Genomic DNA, 26,628 nt, shown 5'->3' with positions numbered 1-26,628 from the left:
AGGTGCTGCTTTTGACCTTTAAAGCCCTTCACGGCCTAGGACCCTCGTACCTACGGGACCGCCTCGCCTGGTATGCCCCACGGAGAGCCTCAAGGTCCATAAATAACAACACCCTAGTGGTCCCAGGCCCTAAGGAAGTTAGATTGGCTTCAACCAGAGCCAGGGCCTTTTCAGCACTGGCCCCAACTTGGTGGAACGCTCTGTCTCATGAGACCAGGGCCCTGCAGGATCTGATCTCTTTCCGCAGGGCCTGTAAGACAGAGTTGTTCCGCCTGGCCTTTGGATTGGAGCCAATTTGATTCCCTCCGCCCCCTTTTTCTTTTTTCTTTTCCTTCTCCTGCAATGAGGCTCCATTTTAATATTTTAATGTTCCATTATTTTAATGTTGTATTTTATTTTTGTTTTTAAGTTGTAATCACTCATCTTGTTTTTATTATTGCTTGTAAGCCGCTCTGAGCCCGGCCTTGGCTGGGGAGGGCGGGGTATAAATAAAAAATTATTATTATTATTATTATTATTGTTATTGTTATCATTATTGGGGGGGAGAAAGAATGATTTTCAAAAACTGGATTTTAAGCACTCTTGAGCCTGAGCAGCTCTGATCAAGGATGGGACTGCCTCAAAAAGAGGGTGAAGTGGGAGAATCGTGTCAGTGATCTGAGGAATGAAGTTGGGTGTGTGTGAAGAGAACTCACTGAGTACGGTCAGCTTGGCCCTCTGCGATCGCAGGGCGGCCTGAGTGGCCTGGCATTCATAGATGGCATCATCATCCAGTTCGGCGTAGTCAATCTTCAGGTTATGCTGCCCAGCAGATGCATCTCCAACAATGGAGTAGCGTGACCAGCCTGCAGTGAGGAGAAAAGCAGGTTGTCACGTAAGGTAAGTTTGCAGAACCCAGGATGGAAAGAGGCACCCGCAGCGCCCCCTGGAGTCGTACAGGTTTACTACAGCGACTGATCGCTGCTGTACCTGCTTCCCCCCCAGTACCACAGCTAGCATACCTGGCAGGTCTCTTTCTCCCCCCAAGGCCAGCCCGTCCTTGGTCCACTGCACCATGCCTCGGTAGCCCATCACCACGCAAGCCAGCGTCACGGACTGTCCCGACACAATCACCTGGTCCATGGGCTGTTGGAAGAAATAGGCCGCCAACCCTGAGGAAGAAAGAACAACAGTACCAAGGTGGTTAAAGGTAAAGGTAAAGGTACCCCTGCCCGTACGGGCCAGTCTTGACAGACTCTAGGGTTGTGCGCTTATCTCACTCTAGAGGCCGGGAGCCGGCGCCGTTCGCAGATGCTTCCGAGTCACATGGCCAGTGTGACATCGCTGCTCTGGCGAGCCTGCACCAGCACAGCACACGGAACGCCGTTTACCTTCCCGCTATAAAGTGGTACCTATTTATCTACTTGCACTTTAAGCGTGCTTTCGAACTGCTAGGTGTGTAGGAGCTGGGACCGAACGACAGGAGCTCACCCCGCCGTGGGGATTCGAACTGCCGACCATACGATCGGCAAGTCCTAGGCACTGTGGTTTTACCCACAGCGCCACCCACGTCCCTACCAAGGTGGTTAAAGTCAAGCAATTAGGGAGAGATTCAGAGTTCAGTCTGCGTTCAAAGATGAACCTCCCATGCTTGCGCTTTCTGAAACAGCACGTGAGCCAAAACACAGCCTTCCATCGAGACCTGAGCTCCTCTGAATCTTGCGGCGCCGTTCTCCCAGCCCAGAAACGTCTGCAAAAACACATGTAGGAGGGTAGTGTGTGCTTACAAGGGCACAGAGGAGTGAAAACAGCGTGGAAAGATGTGTCTGGGTTGGGGAGATTGCTTTGCAAAATTGCACATGAAATTGTGCATTTTAGGTGAAATTCACCCCCAACACACACACACGCACACACACACACAGTGATGTGGAAAGGCAGAGAACGGAAGAAGGGGAAATGGAGAGAAGCTGAAATTGACAGAATTGCACATCCCTACTAGTGATGTGGGAGATCTGTGCCTGTTTACCCTCCTCCCTGGGGAAAAACCTGTACCCCAGCTGAGGTGAGTGCATGTCCCAATAACATTCCTCCTCCTGTTGGTAAATTCTTCCGTCTCTTTCCTTTTGTGGGAGAAGCAGCAAAAGCCACAAACGCACTGAGGAGACCTGGGAGGAGTGGGAGGGGGGTTTGCGAAGCAGGAGAGCAGGGAGGGAAAGCTGATAGAGGAGAGTTTCAATTTTTTGAGGCGCCGCAGGAGCCCCCGGGTCCCTGGCACTGCCTTATCTCCGCGCCACAGACTGCTGAGGTGCTGGTTTGGTGTGCTCTGCACATGCCCTTCAGCCAAGGAAGCCTCTGTTTCCACTCTGTGTTCCCACCGTCAAACAGCTTTCTTTTGCTCTCCCTTCCCCTGGCTCTAGGCAAATGCATTAAAAGAAACTTTAGAGATGGTGTGTGTGTGTGTGTGTGTGCGTGTGCGCGCGCGCGGACACACACACGTGCGCAAGCAAGTAAATCACTGCACCCTCTGGAGTCCTATATTTGCTTTGGGTGGAGGAAGGATCTGGGGGTCAATAAGAATGCAGGAAACACCCAGATTATGCGGGAATAAATCAGTATATCCCATTATACTGTCAATCCCAATAAAACAATGTAGGTTTTTCTTTATTGCCTGCTTTGCAGTTGTTTTTCATTTGTCATGAATGTATTAGGAGGATATTTTGTTTAGCTGTTGCTTGAAAATGTGGAATTTCCGTTGTATTGCTTGTAGTTCTTCATGTGCAATGGTTTATTCTGACATCCTGTTCCGCAGTTAACTATAATGTTCTGTAATGTAGGGTTTTTAAAGGGTGGGGTCCCCCCTCCATTGAATCTTTCTTTATTCTGTTATGAGGCTGTGTAGACACTATACCTTTAAGGCACATTTGGAACACATTGTTTCCCTCAGAGAATTCTGGGCACTGTAGTTTACCCTTCACAGAGCAACAATTTCCAGAAACCGTTAACAAACTACAATGCCCAGAATTCTTTGAGGGAAAGAATGGTGCTTTAAAGGCATAGCGCATACACATTGTCAGATGTGTGCTTGGGGTTCTATTTAACCTTAATCATACTTACGAGTAAACCCACTGAATGTAATGGACATCACTAACTTGGATCCATTCATTTTAATGGATTGACTTGAGTAAAACATGGATACAATCCCAGTGGTGAAGCTACCTGGTCCAGCACCGGAAGTGGCGTACATCAGGGGGTGTGGCTGGCGCGCATCCGAGGGGGCGTGGCCGCGATGTCACCCCCTGAATGGCATCTGGGGTGGACAGCCCCCCTCCCCAACCTTTGTCTGCCAGTGTACAATCCTTACCCTTCCAACCGGTATATAAACTGTTTAAACAAAGAAACGAAACAGTCCCCTTGCATTTATTTTGCTATTTTGTTTATCTGAGGAATTTATACTCCATGCTTCAATAAAATTCCCAGAGCAGCTTTGCATAGGATCAAGGACTGTTTTTCCACCTGTGCATGTCCTTTAAAATCCTGAACATGTTCATGCAGCCAGAGTGTCATGTCTTATCAGGGGCTATTACGCAAATGGATTTCAAGGATCGTACATGTGCCTAGGCAGCCGTGGATGATCTCCCTGCCTTCGCGCAGACAGTGGAACAGGTCCAAGCTACTGCCCCGGAGACCATGGGCTCCTCCAGGGGCCCTGAAGACTCAGCTTTCACCCTCATTTGCTTGCACAAAGCTTATGCAAAGGGTAGGTGGTGCATTCGTTCCAACCCATTGGCAGGGAAGTTGTACGACAATGAGCTTTCATCCTGATTTGCTGGTATGGTGTTCATCATATGCACATTCCACCCTCCCCAGTGCATTTCCCCAACACTTTCCTAACTGCAAAAAGTTTTTTTTTTTAAAATAAAAATAATAGTGGATTTGTTGCAGTAGGGCAACAGAGCACTTTAATCCGGGAAACCAAGATTTCCAGAATGCGCTTCAATCTCCTCTGCAAAATTCTAGCATTCTGGAGGTGACCCATGTGTCTGTGATGTGAAAACTGGATCTCTTGCAGAGCTTATTTTCTGTGTTAATTAGCAACCAGCTATATAGAGAAATGGAATTGTAGAGTTGGAAGGGACCACGAGGGTCATCTACTCCAACCCCCTGTCCAATGCAGGACACTTTTGCCCAGCCTGGGGCTTGAATTCACAACCCTGAGAGTCTCATGCTTTACCGACTGAGCTATCCCATTGGTCTATCTAGCTCAGCATTGTCTACACTGACTGATGCAGCTCTCCGGGATTTCAGGCAGGGCACATTTGCAGCCCAACCTGGAGATGCCAGGGACTGAGACCCGTTTACTATCGTGGTTTGAAATGTTACAAAGATTTGTGTGTGTGTGTGTGTATAATGCAGCCAATGTAAGGGATTATTTATCTCTCTTCACTTTGGACTACACTTTCAATTTTGATCTTGGTGGGTAGATGACTTCTTTCTTCTCTGGTTGGATCCAGACTAAGTTGGGTGAACTTGTTTCCCTTTGGAATCAATGAGGTGACTTAAGCCAGGGTTAGCCACCTTGGGGCAGCTGTTGGCAAGATTCCTTCATTACAGGGGATTGGCCTGGATGATCCTTGTGGTCCGTTCCAACTCCACAAGCCTTTGATTCCTCCTCATTACAATGGCCCAAGTGGAACTCAGCAGGGAGGAGGATGGGGACAAACCTAGAATTAAGTTGCTCTAGCTCCCCCTACTGATGACCTCCCTGCCTTGCACACTCCCAGTCTCTCTTGGGTACCAGCCACCCCTGCTTCGCCAGAAGGTCCCAGGGAGGATCACAGCATATAAAAATGCAGTTAAAACAGTAAAAGCAACACCAACCTGTCCATAACCCCAAAATCAATAATCCACGCAACACATCGCCAGGCAGATGCCAAAATCAATTCTCCGGTTTTCAACGGCCAGGGTAAAGAGGTGAATGGTATCATGTCTTGCTGGAACCACCGCTGGGCAGATTGTGGATGACAGGAGAGCAGCGGGCAGGAAGATGCTTGTGGATAATTCAAGGTGTGCCACACCACCTCCCCTGCCACCCTGAAGTTACCTTCAGCTGCGGTGGAGGATACTAAGTGGCTTTTAGATAGAACCAATGTGGGGAATTGGTGGAAGTGCTAGGCTAGGACTTGGGCGAGAACAGGGTTCAAATCCCCACTCGGCCATAAAGCGCACTTGGTCCGCTCTAAGGCTGCATACACCTAAGATCTTTACCTTCGAAGCAATTCCTTTCTCTTAAATAAATCTGGGCATTGTTGTATGCCCCTCACAGAGTTCCGGTTCCCAGCAACAAACTGCAGTGCCCAGAATTCTTTGAGGGAAATAATGGGCTTCAAATGGGCTTCGAAAGTGCAGTGTGTACACAGGCGCAAGTTTTCCCGCTTATCCTACCTCACAAGGTAGTCGTGAAGGTAACAAGGGAGAGCAGAAGAACCAGGCCTGCTGCCTTGAACTCCCTGGAGGAAAGGCAGGATGGAAACGTTGCAACAAGTAAATAATAAAATGGGATTATACAAATGCACAGAGGTCAAAGATTTCTACACTTTACCTCCAGAGCTATTGCCCTCATTTTCTCATAGGCATATGAAAATAGCGAGAAAAAGAGGCAAGACTAGATGATGGTCTGATCCTTTGTTCCTATACTATTTACGTATTGGGGGGTGGGGGGTATCCTTTTTCACAACTCTCTGTGTGTAAAGATCCCCAAAGGGGATTTGCTAGGTTTGCTTGCTGAGGATGTCATGCTCCGTTGAATAGCTCGTGGTTTCCTGCTCAATTGACCATTAAAGAAACAAGAGATGCTTAAATAGATATTTTAGAGAAGTTTCCCCAGAGACTGCTGATCCATATAAAGCTCGCTTGCTTACTGCAGAGTGAACTTGTGCAACCCTGAGATCAGGCCTATCCAGGAGTCGGGAGGACTGATCATTCATTAGTCGGGGGACTAATGAGAAAAACCTAACACTTGCTTGTCTGTAGAAAATGCTCTTCAAGCCGGTGTTCTTTCGAGGGACATTGCTGTCCTCAGATTAAGAGAGAGAGAGAGAGAGAGAGAGAGAGAGAGAGAGAGAGAGAAGAGCTTGCTCAGGGGACAAATTGTGGGACCTTGGAAAAGCCTGCTTCAGGGGGTAGTGGACGAGAGGTTTTTAAGCAGAGGCTGAATGGCCAAATGTCAGGGATGCTGTGGCAGCGGACTTCCTGCATCAAGTGTGGGCAATTACTCAGCAAGGTGAGCCCATGGCCTGACTCTGCATAGGGCAGCTTATCTTATCTTCCAATGGCTGCAACATCCTGGTGTGGTCCACACACTATAAAACAGATCCTTACTGCAGTGGTACCTCGGGTTAAGAACTTAATTCACTCCAGAGGGCCGTTCTTAACCTGAAACTGTTCTTAACCTGAGGTACCACTTTAGGCTAATGGGGCCTCCTGATGCTGCTGCTGCGCGATTTCTGTTCTCATCCTGAAGCAAAGTTCTTAACCCGAGGTACTATTTCTGGGTTAACGGAGTCTGTAACCTGAAGTGTCTGTAACCTGAGGTACCACTGTATTGCTAGAGATAACATTCAACACATTCACCCATTTGTAAGAATTACACGTATACTGCAGTTTCACTTGAAAACCACACAAAGCAGATACGCGCGCGCACACATATGGTGATAAACTTCAGAAAAACGTAAAATTATGTAGTTAGCAGACCACCAGCTAACTATTGCAGATAATATTTTGTCTTTATTATCTGCATAAGCCTGGTAGCACAGAGACGTTTTCAGAAAACGTTTAAAGGTTAATCTGGAAGACGTCTCCTGAATCTCTATTGGAAGAAGTTTCCACAGGACTGGAGTCTGTGACATGAAAGGCTCGGTTTTGTGCCAATGTGAAATGAGCCACACTAACTCAGGGGAAAACCAGCCTTGCTTCCATGCATGGTCTCAGCGATCAGGCTGGGATATGAGGGATCTGAAAGGCCCTAAAGCTCTTCAGGGTAATAAATGAGTGACACACAGGGATGTGTGAATCAGCCTTAAAAAGTTGGGTTTTGAGACTCTGCAGAAGCAGCCTTTTCATTCTCCTTCCTTCTTACTGTGGCCAGAATATAGCATGGCAGAGTGGCGAGAGTGTCAGATTAGGACTGAGGGGAGACCCAGGTTCAAACCCACAGGCAGTTAGATAATCTTGGACGAATCATTCTTGTTCCACCTGGTCTACCTGACAGGGCTGCTATGGGAATAAAATGGGTGCGTTGTGGGGGAACCCATAAGATGGGGAGGGGTGGAAAGGTGAGATATAAAAGTAAATAAATAGATTTAATGAAAATGTATTGTTGTGAGTTGGTGCCTGCTAGACACCCTAAATTCCTGGGAATACTACTACTACTACTAATTTATTTATACCCTGCCCATCTGGCTGGGTTTCCCCAGCCGCTCTGGGTGGCTCCCAACAGAATACTAACAACAACAATAATAAAAAAGCAACAACATCAAACATCAAAAACTTCCCTAATAGCCGCTAGAATTTGATCAATGCTTGGAGTGTTAAAACCAGGAAATAGCTAGACCCTGAGTATTAGACTCATGCGCACTAGACCAGACCCATATGGATAAAGCTGTGTGCTAGATGATGCTAGTCCTTTGGAATCAGCATGTGTCAAGGGCTAATTATGCCAGGCTGGCCTCCTGGGTGAGGTAATAGCCTGGGGATGAGCCAATAGGACAACACAAACCTTCAAAGGGAACTATGCGAGACGGTAAAATGAGTGGGGGCTTTCATGCCACAGCTAAAGCGATGTGAGTTAGGAGCTTGGGGAGCAGAATGGAGCCAGAGCATGATGGCTGATGTCCATCTGGATCCTAAGTTGTGCCTACAGAGGAAACAATCTTCTTGGGAGTATAATGCTGGGAACTCCTCCACCGTCGGCTCAGGTTGTATATATGTGTAAATAAACCATATACCATGAAGACACTGCAGTCTCTGCCGTACCTCATTTTCTAAAAGGAAACATGGATCTTGGGTCAGTCTGCCTGGAACCCCTGGAATCTTGCAATGCTTGGAGATTGGGGTGACCTGCAATAGTATTTCCCCTTCTATACATGAAGCAGCATCTGCCCGCTGCTTCAAACATATGGTAAAGAAGCGCCTTTCTGCCTGGGCTCCCCCGAACCCATAAGATTGGACCCTGTTTAATGTGTTTCTGAATGCTTTTAAATAAAGAAATAAAATAAATGTTGGTGGTTTGCACACACACACTCCCTGCTGAAGCATATCTAGTTGTTCCAGCACCCAGCTTTTGCGCCCCCCCCCGCGCCTTCCGCCCTTTCGGCCACTGGGAGACTGTTAAGATCTCCGAGGCTGAAAGAGCCTTTATTGGCACACAGATCCCTCCATCTTGAGACTCTTATCTCCTCACTAAAGCCTGCTTAACTGCAATCCAATAACGCCAGGCCTTTGTCCTATTGTTTAAAAGTTTACCCACTAAACGAGGGTCTGAATAGCACGATAATCCTCTCAAGAGGGTCAAGAGGGCTGAGACATGGAGATGGAGCCAGAGACAAAGGGCTGGGAGAGAGTCAGAAAGGCAGGCTGGTCCAACCACCCCAGGGGAATAGGGGATCTGATGCCGGCTGGAACAGGGCCACCAAGCCTGGTACCAACCTGAACTCCCCGCCTGAGCGCCGACTGCCCAACCATTTTCTAAAATTGTGTGTGTGTTGGTGTGTGGGTGTGTGTTTACAGCAAGGAAGAGAAGGGCCCTCTGTACAGCTCTGTTTCATCTCACTCACCACCCAAGGGAGAACACTTTTTGATCTCCAACACCTCACTTACAAAACAGTTCTTAAAACAATGAAACAGTGAAAGGACCAGAGCTATTTTTACGGGGTGTGTTTGTGCGTGTTCCCCCCTGAGCCCCGCCCCCCAGGCACAAATGGGGCACATTCTCTTCTTCCATCGCAACTCACTTCTCACACCTGCTCCTCTGGATTGGATGGGGCCACCAGGGAAATAATAAAAAGTGGGGGTAAATAATAAATAATAAAAAAGTGAGAACATGCTCCTGAGAGAGGTGGAGAACCTCAGGCTCAGGGGGGCTGAATTTGGCCCTCCAGGTCTCTCTGCCTGGCCCTCATAACTCTCCCCAGGCTGCACCCTTCATTGGCTGTGCTTTGCATGTTCCTTGAGTGTTTTTTCCTGGCTGAAAGGTGTCCCTGAATCCTGATAATGCCTCTTGCTTGTCTGGATAGCTAAGGAAGAGAGGTACATGTATGTGGGGGAATTAGCCACACGTTGAAAGGTAAAATTGGCATCTGTTGCTGCTCTCCCTTTTGCCTCTGGCCCTGCCCACCACTGGCATGTGGCCCTTGGAAGGTTGCTAAGAGGAGAATATGGCCCTTGGTCTGGAAAAACTCCTGGAATGTCCCACTTTTCCCTAGGACACCTCTATTTTCAGTGATATGGAGTTATGTGACCTCTGAGCAAGGAGATAACTATTAGAAGACATCTGAAGGCAGCCCTGTAGAGGGAAGTTTTTTTAAATGTTTAATGTTTTATTATGTTTTTATATATGTTGGAAGCCACCCAGAGTGGCTGGGGCAACCCAGTCAAATGGGTGGGGTTTTAATAAAATAATAAGAATAATGGAATAGGATGTCCCTATTTTCATTGGAGAAATGTTGGAGGGTATGCGAAGGTTGTATCCAAAGCCAATCCTACTCTGAGCAGATCCCTTGAAATCAATGGGCTTGACTAACAAAAGTCTGTTCATTTCAATGGGTGTACTCTGAACGGAACTGGATACAAACCCCAAGGGTGCAAGCAGCTTGCCTTGCCTTCTCCTTTGGGTGCAGTTCAGATCCAGAGGGAGACATCTGAAGGCAGCCCTGTTTAGGGAAGCTTTTAATGTTTGATGCATTACTGTATTTTGATATTTTGTTGGAAGCCGCCCAGAGTGGCTGGGGAAGCCCAGCCAGATGGGCAAAGTATAAATTATTATTATTATTTATTATTATTAGTGAGTGAACAGGCAGTGGGGAGAGCAGGGAGGTGATGGGCACATTCAGGGACCCTGATGAGCCCAATGGGACTGCCCAAATATCTGGAGCCGACACTGTTTAATAGCCTGGCAGATTCATTCATTCACCTCCCTCCCTCCCTTCCTCTCTCTCTCCCCCCCCCCGCCCCACGCTTCCTGAACACACACACACAGCTGCAGGGGACACTCCTGCCACAATCCCACAAGGGGGACTCCATATGGGCTCCCATCTGGTGACATTTGAAAGCATTGCACCATTGCAAGGGAGCCTCATGTAGGGCAGTGTGACTCCCTCTGAACGGCAGGGTGGATGAGCTCTCCTCCTGACCTTACCACCCTCCCGAAACCATCACTTCGCTTTGTGCCCTTCTGCTGGTTGGGGGGGTGGGGTGGGGTGCCACTGCTGGACTCCAGTTCTGGCAAAGGCCTTTCCTTTTTGCCATGCTCCCCACGGCTGTTGGGGTGCCGGCAGATGCCGTTTGTAAATAGCAGGCAAAGGGGCTGGTGAGAGGGGAAGCGGCAGAAACTGGAGTGCAGTGTCAGGCAGGGAAGAACATTCATGGTTGGTGAATAGGGAGATTCCCTTCCTTGAGCCACAATGAGCCACTAACTCTCCAGTGCCAAAGCGTGCCCAAGACTGGAGACTTCCAAGCAACCTGATCACCTTTAAAGGACGTGACACCATTTCTTTCTTTTGAGATAGTTGTGACAGCATGGGGCTAGCCAGCAGGGCCATAGCTCAGGGATAGAGCATCTGCTTTGCTGTAGTATTACCAGCCTGGATAGCTCAGTTGGTTAGAGGGTGCTGCTGATAATGCCAAGGTTGCAGGTTCGATCCCCATAAGGGACAGCTGCATATTTCTGCATTGCAGGGGATTGGATTAGATGGCTCTCACGGTCCCTACCAACTCTACAGTTCCATGATTTTATGATTCTAGGTATGCAGAAGGTTCCAGGTTCAATCCCCAGCATCTCCAGGTAGGGTTGGGGGACAGCCTGAAAGCCGTTGCCAGTCAGTGCAGACAATATTGAGCTAAATGGGCTGTTGGTCTCATTTAGGCAGCTCCCCATGTTGCTAAGACAGAGTTCAAAATTTTGCGTAGGTTTGGGGTGGAGGGGGTGGTGATAAAGAGCTATAAAGCTATAGCCCGTTAGTTGGGCATCCTGTTAGTCACACAATTCCCATCACGTTGAAGTGGAGGCGGGGATGAGTGTGCCAGCCCTGCCCCCTTTGCCAAGGTCCCTGCCACCCACAAGGAGTGGGAGCCTGGTCTACTCATAGCTCATCCCTGGCCCTCATCTACTCATAGGCCTTCACTGTCACCCACTGAGAGGGGGCGCCTGGTCTACTCATAGCCTGCTCATAGCCAATTTATTTATATATATATCACAATTCCCACAAAAAACATCTGTGCGCAAAGATGTTCAGGAGGAAAACAAACAGTCTAAATACAGAAGCGTGATAACACCTAATAAAGAGTCTAATACCACCGCTACAACCTAACGCTAAAAATAAACAAATCCACAATTAACCGGCGTACATCAGAACCAAAGGGATTGCAAAGTTCACCAATATGTAAATTGAAAACATCCCATAACTCCACATCCAAAAACAGCCCATAGCAACCGCCCACTCCTAGGTTCCCTGCATGGAACAGGGTTACGGGGACATGTTTTATACTCATTACACATTTTAAACAGGGATTGTTTATTCCAGGAACCATGATATCTAGAAACTTTTAATATGTGAACACTATGATTTGTCTGATCTGTTCTCCGTTTTAAACCAGGAGTGCACCATGTGACTTTGTGAGACACGTGCTTATTTATTTATTTCACAAAAAGGTATACCCCCCTTGACTGTGAGAAACCTCAAGGCGGTTTACAAAGAGATAAAACAGTAAATTCGAGAGAAATGCACAACCATACATTAAAACGTACGAAAGTTAAAATACTAAAACAGGATTCAAATCACTTTAACTTTCTAAGCACCTGGGTAGGCTTGCCCAAACAAGAATGTTTTCAGCAGGTGATGGAAAGAGTACAATGATGGCGCTTGCTTGATTTCAAGAGGCAGAGAGTTCCAAAGTTCAGCTGCTGCCACACTAAATGATTGAGTTCTCATAAATGGGTATTGAGTGGCACTTGTAATAGTGCCAATTCAACCGATCGAAGCAGTCGAGTGGGGTAAGGTGATTTCGTAGGTAAACTGGTCCCATGTTTTTAAGGTCTGTATATGCTAACATTAACACCTTGCAACATCAGCAACCAGTGCAGCTCTCTGAGCTCAGGTCTTATATGCTGACAAATCCTCACTCCTGTCAGCAATTGTGCTGCAGCATTCTGCACTAGCTGCAGTTTCCGGATTGTACTTCATAACTGCACTTTGTAAGTAGAATTGTTTTTCCTGCGTCCCTGAGGTTGGGGGTGCGGGAAAAGATCAAGCGCTAGGATGCCTGGGCTCTGTTATCAGCTCTGGAAGGGAGAAACCAAGGCAAGGAATGCTTTACCATTAGAAGTTGTCAACACCGCAGGAATAGACTGCGAGGAGACAGAAACGGCTGTCATCTGGCTAGGAGACGTCCCTTTGTTATGAGAGCCGTCTCCATACACAAAAAGATACCACTGCAGCCAAGATTAGAAATGGGTGAACTCTCCAAAAACCTGCCTTACATTCACCTGGAAACTATCCAAATTTTTTTTTTTCCTGGGGGAGGTGACAATCAGAAACACTCAGGTAATTTCCCCAAGCAAATCTGAGAGTTCAGAAAAAATACCCTCCCTCAAGAGCCAGCTGGCCAGCCCCTCACCAACACACAAAACACACCTCCCTTCTTTTACCCCCCTGCACACATTCACTGCTGCTGCCACAGCTTCAGGGAATGGGAAGGGAATGTATTTTAGAGTGGGTGGACGCGGGTGGCGCTGTGGGTTAAACCACAGAGCCTAGGACTTGCCAATCAGAAGGTTGGTGGTTCGAATCCCTGTGACGGGGTGAGCTCCCGCTGCTCGGTCCCAGCTCCTGCCAGCCTAGCAGTTCGAAAGCACGTCAAAGTGCAAGTAGATAAATAGGTACCGCTTTGGCGGGAAGGTAAACGGCGTTTCCGTGCGCTGCTCTGGTTCGCCAGAAGCAGCTTAGTCATGCTGGCCACATGTATGTTGGCTCCCTTGGGCAATAAAGCGAGATGAGCGCCGCAGCCCCAGAGTTGGTCACGACTGGACCTAATGGTCAGGGGTCCCTTTACCTTTATGGGTAGCTTTGGGGGAAGGAAAACTTAGCAGGGATGGGCCAGGGGAAGCCATGAATTCTTCTTTGGTTTAGATTTTAATCTGAGCCCAAGAAGAACAGAGAGGGGGACTTTACAAGCTCAGCTCTCATTTAAGGTAGGTTTTTACAAGTCCTTGGAGTTGCTTCTTGAACTTGAGAACTTTGTCAGCATCTCTAGCTAACATTTCTTCTTATGCCCCCCCCCTTTAGCCAGTCCTGAAACAGCTTACATCTTTTTTTTAATGATATTTATTAAGGTTTCAAAGAAAAAAATTACATAGATAAAAAGAAAAGAAAAAAAAGAAATAAGAATAAAAGAAAAATACAAAATACAAAAAAGATAAAAAACACTTTCAAAAAATACATCAATCTTTCCACCTTACATTCATTTCCTTGCTTCCCTGACCTCCTGACACCTCCCTTTTTTGTATTCCAATTCAGTTAGTTAGTTCAGCAATTTCTTTCCCTCTTTGTTTTTATCTTACTCCTTTAACTTAATATATTGTAACTTTGGATTCTCACCTGTTAATAATCCATTTTTACATACACCTTTATAACATTGCTGCTTAAACCACTTAACTTCATTCTGACATCATTCTAACATTCATTAATTCTGAAACAGCTTACATCATGGATGGGGAACCTCTGGCTTTCCTAATGTTGTTGGGCCAACTCCCATGAGCCGCAGCCAGGCTAGCCAATGATCAGGGATGATGGGAGTTGTAGTTCAACAATATTTAAGAGTGGCAGGTTCTTCACCCGATATCACAATTCTGCTGCCCCTGGATCAGAGAAAGCAGCATAGCACCCACAAACAAGGACACTTAATCTGGCAAATACACCTAGGGACGCTTTTTCAGGATCCCCTAAACCAGATATGGGGTCGTAGCCAACCAAGTCTTACTCAGAGTAGACCCATTGAAAATCTTGACTCTACCTTAAGTCTTGTTCATTAATTCAAATCAGTCTACTCTGAGCAGAACTAGCATTCAATACAACCCGTTGTCAGAACTGTTGTATTTGAAATGCAAGTGTGTGTGTGTGTGTGTGTGTGTGTGTGTGTCAGAGAGAGAGAGAGAGAGAGAGAGAGAGAGAGAGAGAGAGAGAATGAGAATGGAGGGTTGCCAACTTCTTGCACTGGATGTGCCATAGAGTCATCAGCTCTAAAGGAATTTCATAGACTGGAGATAAAGCTCAATCACTGGCTTAATTGCTGCCAATCCAATGGCCGTTAAAAGACACAGAGGTGGATCAAAAGCTGACAAGCTTACTCAAGGGCAGGAGGAACTGTAGCTCTGGGAGGGTAATAGGGAGGTGGTCTCCTAACCACACTCATCACCTGTTAACAAATTACACTTCCCAGAATTCTTTGGGGGAAGCTGTGACTGTTTAAAGTGCTACGATACTACTTTAAATGTAGGATGTGAATGCAGCACTGTTGAGTGGAGACTACCCATGGTCCCATGAGGAGGCGGCATAATACAGTGGTACCTCGGGTTAAGAACTTAATTCGTTCCGGAGGTCTGTTCTTAACTTGAAACTGTTCTTAACCTGAAGCACCACTTTAGCTAACGGGGCCTCCTGCTGCCGCTGGAGCACAATTTCTGTTCTCATCCTGAAGCAAAGTTCTTAACCTGAGGTACTATTTCTGGGTTAGCGGAGTCTGTAACCTGAAGCGTATGTAACCTGAAGCGTATGTAACCCAAGGTACCACTGTAAAAGGGAATATGAGTTTTAGGCTCTGAAAAGGTTGCCCTGCCTTTGGGCTACAGGGACTGGCAGAAGTTCTCCATAGTTCCCCCCCAAACCCTTGCCTAAAGATGAAGGGGATTGAATCTGGGACCTTCTGCAAGCAAGGCATGTGTCCTGCCCCGGATCCACGGCTCTTCGTATGGTTGCAATCGCCGGGGCCTGCCGGGAGGTGCGACTCCAGTGTTCCACTTAGAAAACACTGCCCTGCATATTCCCCCTCCCCTCTCCCCACTTGTTGGCTCCGTTCGCCCTCCTCCCACCGCACCCTCCCCGCCTCGGGCCCAGGGCCGCCTCTGCGTTGTATTTCCACGCTTCACGGCAAATCCTTTTTGAAGCTACACAGAGGCAGAGGCGAACCGCTGCATTCCTGCCTGCTAATAGGCGTGAAATCGGCGGTCCATTGTGCCAGAGCTGCAGGGGGAAGGGAGATGAAAGCCGCCCAGATAGCACAAATAGCTCTTGCCAGGCTCCTTGTCCACCCCCACGGAAATAGGGCAGGATCACCAGGGAGGTGTGCGGCTCCTCCTCCCCAGCAAAAAAGTTTGCCCAGAAGAACAGAAGCCGGAAAACCACCGGGTCCAGGAACTAATTCACCTCCGGGAGCCAATTAGAATCCAGAGTAGGCAGGAGACCGTGGCAGCGCCAACCTGGGTAGCATGAACCTCGTGTGGAAGACCCAGCTGCACCCCACAACACACTTCCTGGCCCCTCGGCTCTAAAGCTAACAGTGAATCCACCTTCTCCCCCCAACCGCAGAGTGCAGAACACAGAACAGGGGGCATCCCCCCCCACAAACAGGCAAAAAAATTGGCTGGCGTTGGGCTTTGGGTTTGGGATGTTTTTGTGACGCTCGGCTAGCCGATAGCAACTGGCAGCGCAGACTATACATTAAGAAGCATTGCTGTGGCAGAGATTTGGAAAAGGTGTTTGAGACTGAGCGGCAATGAAAAATAAAATGGAAAGTTGCTTCATTTGTTGGTTAAAAGAACCCCAGTGCTTTTAATTGGGCGGCATAAAAACTCAAGGATGAGAGAAGCAGTGGGGAGCAGACAATAGGTGTCAATGACCAGACCCCACGAGTGTCCCTATTTTCCAGGGACAGTCCCTGATTTACAGAAGCCGTCCCAGTTCCTGATTTATCCCAGAATGTCCCCATTTTCAGTGGAGAAATGTTGGAGGGTACGGAGTTACGCAACCCCCAAGCCACGGAGATAAGTAACTACACAACCTTTAGAACACATCTGAAGGCAGCCCTGTATAGGGAAGTTTTTTAATGCTTCATGTTTTATTATGCTTTTATATATGTTGGGAGCCACCCAGCGTGGCTGGGGCAACCCAGTCAGATGGGCAGGCTATTAATAATAAATTTATTCATACTATCATCGTGGAATAGGACGTCCCTATTTTCATCGGAGAAAGGTTGGAGGGTATACAGTGGTATCTTGTGTTAAGAACTTAATTTGTTCCGGAGGTCCGTTCTTAACCTGAAACTGTTCTTAACCTGAAGCACCACTTTAGCTAATGGGGCCTCCCGCTGCCACCACACGATTTCTGTTCTCATCCTGAAGCAAAGTTCTTAACCCGAGGTACTATTTCTGGGTTAGCGGAGCCTGTAACCGGAAGTGTCTGTAACCTGAAGCATCTGTAACCCGAGGTACCACTGTATATAACTTTTCTAGAGCCATTCCACAAGCATCCAATAGGAATTGGGGTTGTTGTCGGAGGGAATTTGCTAGCAAATGGGGTAACAGGTGGAGTTGTCCCCCCAGGACCACTTCCGAAAGTCATCCAGCCAAATGGTCGTCCAAATGCGCTAACGGGGGTTGATAGAAATACAGGAAGTGACCTTATTCTGAGCAGTGGTCCACCTGACGGGCTGGTAGCGGCTCTCCAGGGTTTCCCCCAGCCCTACCTGGCAATGGAGAGATTGAAGCTGGGGCCTTTTGGGTACAAAACAGGTGCTTTGCCCCCTACAGCTCCAGAGAGCCTTGGCTCTCCTCTATGATGGGAAGCAGAAAGGAGGTTGTGGTGGCAGCTTGGTGTCCCAGAGGTGGGATATTGGCTCAACGGCGATTGAAAGCCACGATCGGTTCTTGCTCAGTAAGAATGCTTTTCAGAAGTGAGCCTGGAGGGAGAACACAGGGCAAAAAGAGGGGAAAGCCGTGTGTGTGTGTGTGTGTGTGTGGCACAAATCCCATCTTGCCGTCCTGCGACTGGGGGGTGGGCTTGGGGGAATTCAGCCAGAGCTGGCAGCTTGTGAGTGCGCAAGTCGGCAGGCGGACAATAGGCGCTTTGTATCACAGCCTCATTCAATTCCCATCAGTTCCGCCATCCAGCCACCTCCAGGCTGTCTGGTCTGGGTGCCCCTCATGCTCAGCAGCGCTGCCAGGACTTCTGACCCATGTGTGCCCCTTGCTCGGGCACCCTCTCAAAAGACTTCGGCTTCTGCCCGCCAGGAACTTGGTAACTTTCCACACACCTGTGCTTAGGGGAGGGCTGGAGCCTGGAGGGAAGGGAGCATCTGCTCTGCATGCAGAAGGCCTCAGCTTCAGTCCCCAGCATCTCCCATCCCTGAAATCCCAGACGGTTGCTGCCAGTCAGTGTAGACAGAACTGAGATAGGTAAGCCAGGGGTCTGAACTAGTAGAAAGCAGCTGCCTGTGTTACTTTGGGAGAAGGGAATCTGGCCAATGTAGGACGCAGGGCCTGACTGACGTGATGCCCGTCACAGCCTTTCCCTCTATGTAGATTAAAACACATTAATAGCACATGTAGCACAAATAAGAAGCTGCCTTAAATTGAGTCAGATCATTGGTCCATCTAGCTCAGTACTGTCTACACTGACCGGCAGCAGCTCTCCAGGGTTTCTGGCAGAGGGCGTTCTCAGCTTTACCTGTGGATGGACTCAGGGATTTTTTTCCATGCAAAGGGAATGCTCTACCACTGAGTTACAGCCTTGCAGGCCACATTTTAAGCATAGGTTGGATGGCCATCTGCCATGGATGCTGTAGCTGAGATTCCTGCATTGCAGGGGGTTGGACTAGATGACCCTTGGGGTTCTTTCCAGTTCTACATTTTTATGATCGGCCCATTCCTTATGACGTTTCCTGCTTTTTAGATTTTTCTTACGTTTAAAGTGGTACCTCGGAAGTCGAATGGAATCCGTTCCGGAAGTCCGTTCTACTTCCAAAATGTTCAGAAACCAAAGCATGGCTTCTGATTGGGTGCAGGAAGCTCCTGCAGCCAATCGGAAGCCACATCGGGCTTCCAGGTTCCAAAGAACGTTTGCAAACCGGAACACTCACTTCCGGGGTTGCAGCATTTGGGAGCCGAAATGTTTGACTTGCAAGGCGTTTGGGATCCAAGGTATGACTGTACAGTATTGTGTTTTGTTTCCTGGTGGTTTTAAAGCATGCCATTTATTGGTTGCTGTAAGTCTCTTTGGGTTGCACTGCGGTGAGGGGGAATGGCTAAAAAAAAATAATAAGTTAAAATAAATCAAATAAGGCACATGAACAACGCCCCGGGGAGGGGGGGGGGGAGGCTGATGTGTTGTGAAGTTGTGATAGGTCTTTCCTACCTCCCCCTAGTTATTAGCGGAGTATGGAGCAGGCATAGGCAAACTCGGCCCTCCAGATGTTTTGGGACTACAACTCCCATCATCCCTAGCTAACAGGACCAGTGGTCAGGGATGATGAGAATTGTAGTCTCAAAAAACATTTGGAGGGCCGAGTTTTCCTATGTCTGGTATGGAGGATGCTTTTACAGCAAAGCAGACCCATTGGCTCTTGTCCAATCTCCTCAGAACCAACTTTGATGAAGGGAGTGAGCGTAGGCACCTTTGTCTGTGCTACCAACGTGAACAGATCATGGTGACAAGGACACACCTCTCTCATTTTACCAGCCCTTCACGCTGACAGGCCTGGCATTGAGCTTTGCACACCCCTGCAGTATGTTGCCATAGCTGCCTGGCACCAGCTCAACCGCCAGAAATTAGGTCATTCCCAGAAGCCAACAGATGTTAATTTTGTGCATTTGTCTCTGTAAAGCTGGCCACTCCTTTGGGCTCCTCCCCCTCTGCCCTGAATTACAGGGCCTGTGGAAATCCACCAGGCACATCTGCTTACCCCCTCTGTTGCCACAAACGCACACAAAGTTTGGGGACGGCGCCACGTTAATATAAGCCACCACTATCTGCTCTGTGAGTCTTCCCAGGCCCTGGTGCCTTCACACTCTGTCCCCAGTAGCTTCAGGCTAAACCAAAATCAAATCTAGGAACCCCTTGGGCAGATTGTAGGGGAATCATAGAGTTGGAAGGGACCATGAGGATCATCTAGTCCAGTGATGGCCAAACCTGGCCCTCTAGCTCTTTTGGGACTACAATTCCCATCATCCCTTGACCACTGGTCCTGTTAGCTAGGGATGATGGGAGTTGTAGTCCAAAAATTGCTGGAGGGCCAAGTTTGGCCAACACTGATCTAGTCCAACCCCATGAAATTCAGGAACCTTGTGCCCAACATGGGGCAAAACATGGAAGGTCCATAGCTCGGTGCTAGAGCATCTGCTCTGTATGCAGAAGGTCCTAGCTTCAGTCCCTGGGATCTCCAGGTAGGGTTGGAAATATCTCCAGTCTGAAACCCTGGAATGCCACTGCCAGTCAGTGTAGACCAGGCATGTCCAAAGTCTGGCCCAGGGGCCATTTGCGGCCCAGGGCCTGGTTTAAACCGGCCCCACAGGCAATTTGGAAAAATCAATCTGTTGCGGCCCCCGAGCACCTGCTTGCTGGTCTGCTTGCTCTCCCCTGGAGCCAACGCTCCACCAAGGAAGGTTAGAGGTGGGCAGGGCGGGCTGAGATTGGTGCGTCTCCGGCGGTGGTGCTGCGTGTTTGGTCGCTTGGGCGGTGCTGCTCAGGATCTCAGTGAGCAGGCGTGATGCAGACAAAGCAGGCAAGACGAAGCGAGAGGGGAATTCTGCAGCAGCCCATCGTTTGGCTCTCTGTTCTGCCTGTGAACCTAATTTCTGCTATGAACCTAGTTTCCGCTATTCCATTTTGTAAGGATTGTGAGACCCTGCATTGACTTCAACCCTAAAAAAAAGTCAGCAACTTTGGGGGAACAATCAAATAATGTCAGGCAAAATGGTCGGCCCTCATACATGTTTGGGCCCCCCTGGTGTAGACAGTTCTAAGCTAGATGGACCAATGGCCTGACTCAGGATAAGGCAGCTTCCTATGTTCCTAGAGGTGGAGAACATGTGGCTCTCTAGATGTTGTTTCATGACAACTCATATCATCCCTGATCATTGATCATACTAGCTGGCACTGATGGAGGAGAAATCCAGCAACCTCTGGAGGTACATAGGCTGCCTATTCTTGCCTTAGGACATATGCTCCAACTTGTTTACAGCCTTCCCTGGCCTGTTGCCTTCCAGATGCCATTGGACTACAGCTCCCTTCATCCCCAACCATAGCCTGATGGAGGCCCTCAGGCTAGAGAAAGCGATGTACTGTAAAAAGTAAGAAGGCAGGCAGGTGGGGTCTAGCTGAGGGCAGATGATCTTTGGTGGAGCAAGGCCTCATCTGTCCTAATGGACCAGTCTCCACTGCTATTGCAGATGGATAGCTCAGTTGTTTAGAGTCAGGTGCTGATAACGCCAAGGTTGCAGGTATGGGATAGCTGCATATTCCCACATTGTAAGGGGTTGCACCAGATCAGTGTTTCCCAAACTTGGGTCTCCAGTTGTTTTGGGACAACAGCTCCCATCATCCCTAGCAAGACCAGTGGTCGGGGATGATAGAAATTGTAGTCCGAAAACAGCTGGAGACCCAAGTTTGGGAAACACTGGACTAGACAATGCTCAGGGTCCCTTCCAACTCTACAATCCTATGGTTCTCTTCTCCACCTGCTACATCCCTTGACCATGCAATCAACTGCCCTGTACTTCTGAAGCAAGTGTGTTAGTAAGCCAACAGGGCATCTACTTTTAAAATATATCTGAATGGAAAACCCCCAGATTGTAGAGCTGGAAGAAAGCACACTCTGGCCTCTGCCATCATCCCAGGGACTAAGGGCTCCTGGATTAGTTGCACAACCCCTGCCCAAGCAAGACAAAACCAGCCTGGCCACAGCTGGATGTGCATGTCTGTTTATAACTCACGACTTTGTCCTGGCATTGTCAAAACGGATGTCCCTGTTCCCTCCGCTCTCCTGCCCCGGCTGTCTTTTTTTAGTCCGTAAGCCTGAAGGCAGGGAGATGGCTCTCGTCTGGAACTTTGTTTTATTGATACGAACTCCTTTGGGAAATAATATTCATCTGAAAACCAGAATAGGAATTCTGGGTTGCAGTAGAACTAAGTTCTACTCAGAATAGACCTGCTGAGATTAACAAACCTACCTAAATTAGTCAAGTTTGTTAACTTGAAGGGGCCTACTCTGAGTAGGGCTCACAGCAAACACCACCCATTATGTGTTTGTGTCAGGGATGGGGAACCTGTGGCCCTCCAGAGGATGGTGGAATAAAACTTCTATCCTCTTCAGTGGTCGTGGCCCACGCAGGATGCAGTGGATGTGAGTTGGAGCCCAGCAACATTTGGAGAGAAACAGGTTCTCCATCCCTGATGTCCTATATTAATAATAACCGTGTGTTTAAGATTGCATAAGGGCTTGTCTCATGCCAAGGAAGCATGGGTCTGAGTGGTTTCTCAGCTTGACTCACAACCCTCCAACATTTCTCTGGTGGAAATCAGGATGTCCTAAGGAAAAGCTGATCGCCGAAGAATTGATGCTTTTGAATTATGGTGCTGGAGAAGACTCTTGAGAGTCCCATGGACTGCAAGAAGATCAAACCTCTCCATTCTTAAGGAAATCAGCCCTGAGTGCTCACTGGAAGGACAGATCGTGAAGCTGAGGCTCCAATACTTTGGCCACCTCATGAGAAGAGAAGACTCCCTGGAAAAGACCTCGATGTTGGGAAAGATGGAGGGCACAAGGAGAAGGGGACGACAGAGGATGAGATGGTTGGACAGTTTTCTCGAAGCTACCAGCATGAGTCTGACCAAACTGTGGGAGGCAGTGGAAGACAGGAGTGCCTGGCGTGCTCTGATCCATGGGGTCACAAAGAGACGGACACGACTAAACGACTAAACAACAACAACAAGGAAAAGCGGGACATTCTAGGATCAATCAGAAAGCAGAATGGCTTCTGTAAATCTGGGACTGTCCCTGGAAAATAAGGACACCTGGAGGGTCTGTTAAGTTTTGCCTTTGCTGCTCCACTTTCCCCAGGAAAACCTGCTCTTTAGAGCTAAATTAGAGCAAACATCAACCAGGAGAAAACCCACTTGACATTTGCAGTAAAAATTGGGTTTTCCCAGAGGGAAGTGTCAGGGCAAGCGAGTGCAGATGAGCTCAGTGACTTATGACACATTTGTTGAGGTTGGCCCCAAGAATGGTGTAAAGAGCTCCAGAACACTGTTTGGATGTCCTCTGCAGCAGACCACTTTCTTCCCTATGAATTAGTGCTCCGTACTGGATACTTCTGTTCCTTTGCATGAGCTGTGTCAAAACCGTTCTTCCAACTACTTGGAGGTTTTCTGCTCCTGTGAAAGAGGCTTCTGCTGCTGCTTCCTCATTCACAGCCAAGGAAGTTTTGAACGCCCTTTATCGCTTTGGTTGGTGTGGTGTACTTTTCTTTCCATTAAACATTTGCCTTGTGCTGCGCAGCTTCCTAAACTGCAGCTGCTTCCCAATATGGAAAAACCTCATAGGAGGAGGATGGATGGGAGAATCTGCCATTTTCAACTTCTCTCAGTTTCTCATTTTCCCAGTCTCAGGTTCAGTTCTTGTCATTTCCACATCCGTTTCTGATTTTTATTTAAAAGCCCTCCAGAAAATTCACCGGCATTTTAATGCCAAATTTACCCATATCCCCCCCACCACGTTTTTAGGCATTTTCCACTAATATATGCATTTTTATGCATATTTGTTCTCACGTATATGCATTTTTGTACTCATTACTTGGCTGAAGAACTGCGCTGCAAATTTTGGAGAGGCGTGGACTTCAAAGCGTAGCTGCGTTTCAGCTCATCTATTGTTTCAGAAAGTACAAATCGGGGAGGTTCGCACTGAATCAAATTTCACCCCATTGTGTTCTCATATCTTCCTCTGGGCTTGAATTCAAGAATGGAGGCTGGCAGCCATTGTGCCTGAAACAGGTGCATCTGCTGATCTTGTCTTTAAGGGGAGTCTTCCCTTTTATCTTTTCTTTTTTTTAAAAAAAGAGACCTTTCCAGAATTATTTCTTTTACATTCAATTTAAAAAAACCATGACCAGCAGCAGTCAGGTGTACAATAGGTTGCTTTCCCAGCTTCCTGCCCTTACAGAGAAGCCCCACAGAGGATGCTGTAGTTTTTTCCCTAGGAGACACGCACACCCTGAAAAGGAGCAGGATGCAACCTACCAGAGATATCATTTGTAGAATAAAAGGATCGACAGCCACCCAATGCCTTGGTGGACTCAAAAGTGATGAAAGCACAACCAGAACAATGCACTCTGCCACGAGTTTTCCACCGAAGCTTCTCCTTTCTGTGCATAACTTTAAAATGCAATTTCATTTCTCACTAATTGATGGTGGCTGGTTGGGTTGGGGAACTGTGAAACTGCTGCCCAGGCATCCCCCACCAGTCCTACCCAGCAGACATCCCCCCCCCCAAAAAAAATCCAAAAGGAAAGAGAGAGAGGCAGACAATTCATTTGGTGCAGCTCCTGCCAATTCTTTCACCTTCTCCCCTTTCTGCTACAAACAAGTGTTCAAGATGTGACAAAGTGCAAGTCGGCTGCGCCGTCTCCTTTTTGGAAATGCCTAAGTGGCTGTGAGGCCCGATAAGGGACTCCTGAGTAGATTAGCGCAGAGCCACATGCCAAATTTAAGGGCTTTTGTGTCTGGTTAATGTTCTGGAGAAAGGTGAGCCTGAGCTGGCGGGGTGGAGAGAGGGAAAGAGCAGCCTCACCCTAACACTTCTTCAACATTGCTAGGGCTTTCCCCAAAGCTTTTGGAAGTTGGTTGGCCATCAGCCCTGCTTTACAGAGGGACAACCCTCTATTTCAGGAGTGGGGAACCTTTGGCCCTCTAGAGGTTGCCGAACTACAACTCCCATCAGTCCTTGCAAACGTAGCCAACGGCCTGGGATGATGGGAGTTGTAGTTCAGCAATGTTTGGCAGCCTAAAGGTTTCCCATGCCTATCTGAAGGGCTGTCTAGCTGAAGTCCGGTTGAAAGATGAATAATGGCAAGAATAATAATAGAACTGTAGAGTTGGAAGGGACCCTGAGGGTCATCTAGTCCAACCCCTTGCAATGCAGGAATATGCAGCTGCCCCATACGGGGATCGAACTTGCAACCTTGGCATTATCAGCACCATGCTCGAACCAACTGAGCTGTGAGAAAGCAGAGACCTTGAAACACCAGGACAGCAAAATGTGTAGGACAACAGACTGCACAGGTCACTTCTTCTTCCTCCCCACTTGGGTAAGATGTGCCATATTTCTATTTAAATCAGGGGTTGTGAACCTTAGGCCTGGGGGCCAAATATGGCCCCAGGAGTCTTCCTGGACCACCACCCCACTCTCCTCAGGCCACACCCTTTTGCTAACCCTGCTTTGCACCTCCCTTGAATTTTTTTGCCTGCCTGGAATGTTTCCTCGAATTCTGCTAATGCCTCTTGCTTGCCTGGGTAGACGAAGAGAGAGGGGAACATGAGTATGTGCAGAAACTAGCCTACCATACAAGGAGAACATTTGCATCCATTGCTCCGCCCACTTTTGCTGCTCACAACTACCAAGTGGCTGGTCCCCAGAAGGCTGCCTGTGACTCAGACCGAAAAACGTTCCCCACCCCTGTTTTAAATTATAGTAGTTATTTCTAAATTTGCCTCCATCCATATGAATTAGCAGATCGATGCAGTTAACATTAACAAACAAATGCACATGGCATGCAAAAACAGTCTTTCTGGTGATGCATTTAGTCTTTATCAGCAATGTGCAAGCAGCCACCCTCATTTGACACACAAGTTGGAAAGTGGGAAGAGAGCTGCATTCAAGGCAAAAGCTAGTGTGGATCAGGAACACTGCCAAGTCTCCTGTCATGTCTTTTCACAATCCCTCCACTGCTCCTTTGCTGTCCCAGAGACTTCTGAACACGTGCAGTTAAGGTTGCCTAGTATCCAGTTCAGGAAGCCCATTCTTGGGGCCTGAGGCCAGCAAGCATCAATATCAAGACCATGAACCAGTCCCATATTGCTGCCTATTTGAATCTTGGGCCTGGGTGTTTTGCGGCAATATTATTTCAAAATACTAGCTGTTGCTTTTGATCAGTGATATGAAAGAGAGAATATACTCCTCTTTCCCAGTGCTTCCCCCAGATCCTCATTTTTCCAAAGCGGAAAATTTGCCCAAAAGGTGGGAGAGAAAACCTGGAAAGCCTCGTTGTTTGTCGTATTCCTGCATCTTTACATCGTCACCTTTGCCCTTTTCCTGCTGGACCACTTTCCCGGGCCCTGCCTAGATTTTGGCTGCGAGTCTTCTGTAACTTGAGCAAGCAGACACCAGGCTTGTGTGATCTACTTCATTTGTCACCGGAGTCCAGAGATTCACCAGCTGGAACCAGGTGGAAAACAGCAGCTGGCAGTGGGTGGTGGTGAGACATGTACCTCCAGGTTTATGGAACAGAATTCCCCTGGAGAACATTCTCAGGAATTTGTTTCGGGTACCAGAATAGAGGTCAGTCATGTTTTCTCCTGGTTTCCCCCACAACCCACGCTTTCTTCATCTCAGCTGCCTTGTTTAGAAGGGGGGGGGCGACCCCTATTTTTTGTTATTACAGTAGGAAGTCAATTATCTTGCTCATCTGCTGCAAATTACTCAAGAGATCTATGAGTTAGATCCAGATCTCTTATGTTGTCAGCCCCATGGTGTCCTACATAGCCTCACCCTATGATAACACTATGGTCTGCCCCACAAGTCTCAGGCATTGGGATGATACAGACACATTTCATTTTACCTTGTATATGAAGGATTTTCCTTTTTTTCTTTGCCAAGAGGCAGTGGCATGTAACAGATTGCAGGATGTACATCCATCTATATTTGCATATAGATGTCACTAACCACCTGGGGAATTATCTGGCACATTCTGATGCGCTCCCTCCGCAGATCATGCGCAACCAGCACTGCACTTTAAATGCGGCTCTCGTGATTCATGTACCCGGTCTTTAAAGGATATACACTTCAAAAATATGGCAGACAACAGTGTCTTAATGAGTTACGTAGCTTCACGAATCATGACAGCACCACCAATGCCATTTGATAACGTGGGTCTGCTGGGTGTGTTGGGGAGGCAGACTGAATCCCTACAAGTAGGACATGCATGCAACAAAGTGTTGCAGTGCGGAGTGATCCTGTTCCAGCCAGCCAGCCACATTCCCCCTCCAGGATATTCCATCCCATTCCCCCTCTGACCCTGCCAGAATTCTGTGGCCGCTGCACACATGCAGTCTACAA

General features: G+C 48.0%; 1 protein-coding gene across 3 annotated transcripts in view; it reads right to left on the bottom strand.

Moving 5' to 3' along the window:
• The window catches only part of KIRREL2 (kirre like nephrin family adhesion molecule 2), a 63,588-nt gene that overhangs the window by 23,708 nt on the left and 13,252 nt on the right, over window positions 1–26,628 (bottom strand). For all 3 annotated transcript variants that reach the window (XM_081203522.1, XM_081203521.1, XM_081203520.1), the window contains exons 2-3: window positions 1,002–1,151; window positions 696–845 (exon numbers count right to left, since the gene is read on the bottom strand). In XM_081203522.1, coding sequence (XP_081059648.1) covers window positions 696–845; window positions 1,002–1,151 — 300 coding nt within the window. The remainder of the gene's footprint in view (window positions 1–695; window positions 846–1,001; window positions 1,152–26,628) is intronic.

Source organism: Podarcis bocagei (genome assembly GCF_964188305.1).
Source record: "Podarcis bocagei genome assembly, chromosome: 7".
NCBI lineage: Eukaryota > Metazoa > Chordata > Lepidosauria > Squamata > Lacertidae > Podarcis > Podarcis bocagei.
The sequence above is the reverse complement of the archived record's forward strand: the minus strand, read 5'-3'. Positions and strand labels throughout refer to the sequence as shown.